We start from the raw sequence: 4,741 nt of genomic DNA on the forward strand, positions 1-4,741 counted from the left end.
AAGGATTTAGTATTTAGTACACTAACAATGTACTTTTTTTTATTCTACTAGTAGTTTTAAAAAATTATCATGTCTCTTTTTTTAAAATATATTTTACTATAACCCTATAGGACACTTGTTAATCTCTTAACCCTATTTATGGAGTCTAAAAACTTTATTGACAGTGTACCAACTATTATTTCATTATATAATCATAAATATTACATATTATATGTACTTTTAGTTATATTATATAAAATATCTTTATTTTAATAAAATATATATAATATTTGAATTCGAATCAAATCCATATTTTAAATAAATTTTATTTTACCTAAAACCTAGGGAGCCTAATTTTATTTTCAAACCATCAGACGATTGTTTTAAGTTTGTTTCACCATCTAAATTAATTATAATATTAAAAATATATAATAAAAAATATATTTAATAGTTAGAAGAATTAGTTGAATTGTATGGACAGATGTGACGGAACGTGGTACAATCCTTATATAGGGTAGAAATGAGGTTTTAAATGATGAAGCGATAAGTGAAATCTATAATTGTTAATGAGTAGGTTTCTTTGTTGAAACTCGAATGTTGGTTTAAATTTGTGTGAGGGTTTGCTTAAAGTTTATTTAAATATAGTTTGAGTTCATACTTAAATATTTAATGTTTGAATTAATTTAATTTGACTCGTTTTTAAGTTAGTAATATTTTATGTTATGTTATTTTAATATGTTATGTAATTTATAATATATAAAAATTAAATTTTTAGTAGTATTATATAAATATTAAAAATTGTTAAAGTCACTATATATAAAATTGTTAAATATTTAATTAAAATTAAAATAAACATTTATTTAAAATTTTTTTAAAAATAATATAAATAAACTTAAAATAAGATTGAATTAATCATTTATAAATATAAATAAATTTAATAAAATTTTAAACTTATATTTTAAATTAAATCAAATTTAGATAAATATAAAATATATTAATATCATACATAAACTCAACTCTACCCATAAACATTTATAGTGAAAACCAACAGAAATGTGGAGGATAGGATGGAGAGGTAGAAGAGTGGAGGCTAGAATTAGATGGATGCACCAAAGTCACGTGCCACCCAGTCTTAACAACTAGCCATGTGGACTTGGCTCTGCTCAACCACGTGACTCTCAACTACCCTCTCCCAAGCTCCTATATCTTATTTATAGGACCAAACTCTGGACTGTCAACAACACCTTCTGTTCTTTTTTACCATTCATAGCATAGCAGCTTAGTCCAACTCCACACCCACCACCATTGGCTGTTTGTGATCATCCGAAAAAGAATGGTGACCGTGGAAGAAGTTCGTAAGGCTCAACGTGCCCAAGGCCCTGCCACCGTGTTGGCCATCGGCACATCAACCCCGCCTAATTGTGTTGATCAGAGCACATACCCTGACTACTATTTCCGTATCACAAATAGTGAGCACAAAACCGAGTTGAAAGAGAAGTTCAAGCGCATGTGTAAGTTTTTTACTTTGATCTAAAAGCTAAATTACCTTATATACAAACTTAATGTGATTTTGTGTTTCATACATGATTCGGCTATGAAAATAAAAGAGGAGAAAGATAGATGTGCATGGTTCATATCATTTTCATGCAAATGCTTTAACGGAAAAAAAGTTAGCTACGTATACAGTATGACTTGAAAATAGATTAAAGTTCTTTTCTGGTTCCAAAAATACTAGATTGAAGTTTGTTAGGTTCATTTCTTGTAAAGCACATTTATTCAAATCATATAACTCCACAGACTTAATTTGTCTCACGTTTTCTATCAATAGATTAAGGATTTGATTACAAGTTTGAAATTTATACAAGTGAATTAATAAGTTTTTCTTTTTTTTTTTTACCAAATATTAGTAAGTTGTTAGATGTTCTAGCTTATAATTTTTTTTTATTTTTTTACAATACTATATATTTATTATTTTTATGATTTCAAATATTATATAGTTGATTGAGTCTTAGTTTGATTGGCATTGACATTGTTACCAATACAAAAAACGTAGATTCGAGCGCATTAAAATACGTTTATCCTCATATTTAAATATTGGAAAGGATTATGGATAGTTTCAAGTATTATATAAATATTAATTTTTTGGACGAATAATAAATGTTAATTTGAAATTATTTTTCTTTTATATTTTATATTATAGTATTTTTATGAAATTTCTATAATTTTTAAAAATAATTTTATCATTTCAATTATAAATTTTTAAATGTTTTTTTCATAAATGTACTTTTAAATAAATTTTTTTTTCAAATTATAAATCTGCATTGCATTCTTTCTGCCCATGACCCACCTAAAAGTTTCTTACGATTGAAGCTTTTATGAGACAGAGAATGACAATATGTATTATATAATATTATAAACTGAATTAGCAATGGATTTTGAAGGGGGAGACCTAGACTGATGTTTTCCCTATCTAGTGAAGTTGGATAAAAAAATCAGTTAAAACACTCTTATATGCTAAGTTGGGAGAATTAAAAGTAAGTTTATTGTGTTTGATTATTTAGGTGAAAAATCGATGATCAAGAAGCGATACATGTACCTTACAGAAGAGATTTTGAAAGAGAATCCCAATGTATGTGAATACATGGCTCCTTCACTGGACGCTAGGCAAGATATGGTGGTAGTTGAGGTGCCAAAGCTAGGCAAAGAAGCAGCCACCAAGGCCATTAAGGAGTGGGGCCAGCCCAAGTCCAAGATCACCCACCTTGTCTTTTGCACCACTAGCGGTGTGGACATGCCTGGGGCTGACTACCAGCTCACCAAGCTTTTAGGCCTCCGCCCCTCCGTTAAGCGCCTCATGATGTACCAACAAGGTTGCTTCGCAGGGGGGACGGTGCTCCGAGTGGCTAAGGACTTAGCTGAGAACAACAAAGGTGCTCGTGTACTTGTTGTGTGCTCGGAGATTACTGCTGTTACCTTTCGTGGACCTAGTGACACTCACCTAGACAGTCTTGTGGGCCAAGCATTGTTTGGTGATGGTGCCGCAGCTGTTATAATCGGGGCAGACCCCGTGCCCGAAATCGAGAAGCCCATGTTTGAACTAGTCTCAGCAGCCCAAACGATCTTGCCAGATAGTGATGGTGCGATTGATGGTCACCTTCGTGAAGTTGGTCTTACATTTCACCTTCTTAAGGATGTTCCGGGGCTTATTTCGAAGAATATAGAAAAGAGCCTGGTAGAAGCATTTCAACCATTGGGCATATCCGATTGGAACTCCCTTTTTTGGATTGCTCATCCTGGTGGTCCAGCAATATTAGATCAAGTAGAAGCCAAATTAGCACTGAAGCCAGAGAAGCTACGAGCCACAAGGCACGTTCTTTCAGAGTATGGTAACATGTCAAGTGCTTGTGTTCTATTTATTTTGGATGAGATGAGGAAGAAATCAAGGGAAGATGGGCTTCAGACCACAGGAGAAGGATTGGAGTGGGGAGTGCTCTTTGGGTTTGGACCTGGCCTCACTGTTGAGACTGTTGTGCTCCATAGTGTTGCTGCTTAAAGTTAAACAAACATGCCTTTTAAGTAATTGGTCGTGCTCCACTTGGCTTGCAGTTTTATCTTCTTCTTTTTTCCTTTTTTAGAATCCTATGAATTTGTGTGTTTATTGTTAAAGACTAGAAGCCTTTGATGGTGTGGGCGGGAAGCTTAACGCCTATTCAGTTCATGTATCAACTTATATTAAATTTATGGCAATAATAAGTTACTTTGCAAACTATTCTACCAAAAACAAACTTCTGTTAATCTCTCTATATATGGATCCTTATGCTAACAGTTGTATTATTTTCCCATAAAATGTTTTTTAATTATTTCTTTTACACGTGAATTGTTATTCCTACTGAGTCTACTCCTTTGTTTGCATAAGCTAATAAAAAAATAATTTTATTAAATTCTAAACCAACTAATCATCGAAAAATATTTTTCAAAAAAGCTAATAAAAACTTAAAATTTAACTTAAAACCTAAATTTTAAAACCTAGCAGAATCAATTTACCTAAAATCTATATCTAAAAAAAATTAAATCTAAAACTTAAAATCTAAAAGTATGAAACATAATTCTAAAAATTCAATTTAAATTAAAAATCCAATTTGAACTTAATAAACTTAAAATCTAATTGGAACATAAATTAAAACTTTAAATCTAAATCCTAAAAGTATAGGATCAAAATTTTACTAAAAAAGACTAAGATAAATTTTTAAATTCTCAAATCTTGTTAGACTAATTTGAGTCTAGAATCTAGTTAAACTTTAAATATAAACTAAATTCAAAATTTTATTTCATTTAAAGTTTTAAAATCTATTTTACACTTAAAATTTAATGATTCGATTTTCAGTGGTGTCGTATAATGTGGTTTAGAAATCTCATTTCTGTGAACCAGGTCTGTAAATATAAAAGGGAAAAATATAAAATTAGTACCTGAACTTGTCCACTTTTCCAAGATTGGTACTTAAGGTTTTTTTTGTCTCAGATTGGTACCCGAACTTTTTTTTCGTCAACTAGTTTGGTACTTGAACCTAACGGCATTAATTTTTTGTTGACATGGCAGCACTAGCCATCACATGTTGCCACATGTCACTCTATTTGGCATGAAAAATCGTTTCCCTATAATTATTTTCCATTTCATTTTATATTTTTAAAAACTCTTTCATTTATTTTTTCTTTATTTTATTCCTTTGAAATATGTTTTTCCCATCCTCTTCTTTTACATTTT

At 30.6% G+C, this 4,741-nt stretch overlaps 1 protein-coding gene across 1 annotated transcript; it reads left to right on the plus strand.

The window, feature by feature from the left end:
- Nucleotides 1-1,053: 1,053 nt before the first annotated feature.
- On the plus strand, nucleotides 1,054-3,745 carry LOC107897841 (chalcone synthase 1). The gene is made up of 2 exons (XM_016823419.2): nucleotides 1,054-1,490; nucleotides 2,541-3,745. Exons 1-2 carry the CDS (start codon nucleotides 1,313-1,315, stop codon nucleotides 3,530-3,532), a joined length of 1,170 nt encoding a protein of 389 aa, XP_016678908.2. The 5' UTR covers nucleotides 1,054-1,312; the 3' UTR covers nucleotides 3,533-3,745.
- Nucleotides 3,746-4,741: the final 996 nt, after the last annotated feature.

The sequence above is a fragment of the Gossypium hirsutum genome, chromosome A10 (assembly GCF_007990345.1).
Source record: "Gossypium hirsutum isolate 1008001.06 chromosome A10, Gossypium_hirsutum_v2.1, whole genome shotgun sequence".
In the NCBI taxonomy this organism is placed as follows: domain Eukaryota; kingdom Viridiplantae; phylum Streptophyta; class Magnoliopsida; order Malvales; family Malvaceae; genus Gossypium; species Gossypium hirsutum.

Bases quoted from the DNA above. Each gene is read 5' to 3' on its own strand.
- LOC107897841 (XM_016823419.2), top strand. From the start codon at position 1,313: ATGGTGACCGTGGAAGAAGTTCGTAAGGCTCAACGTGCCCAAGGCCCT. The intron at 1,491-2,540 runs GTAAGTTTTTTA...TTGATTATTTAG, and splicing joins AGAGAAGTTCAAGCGCATGT to GTGAAAAATCGATGATCAAG.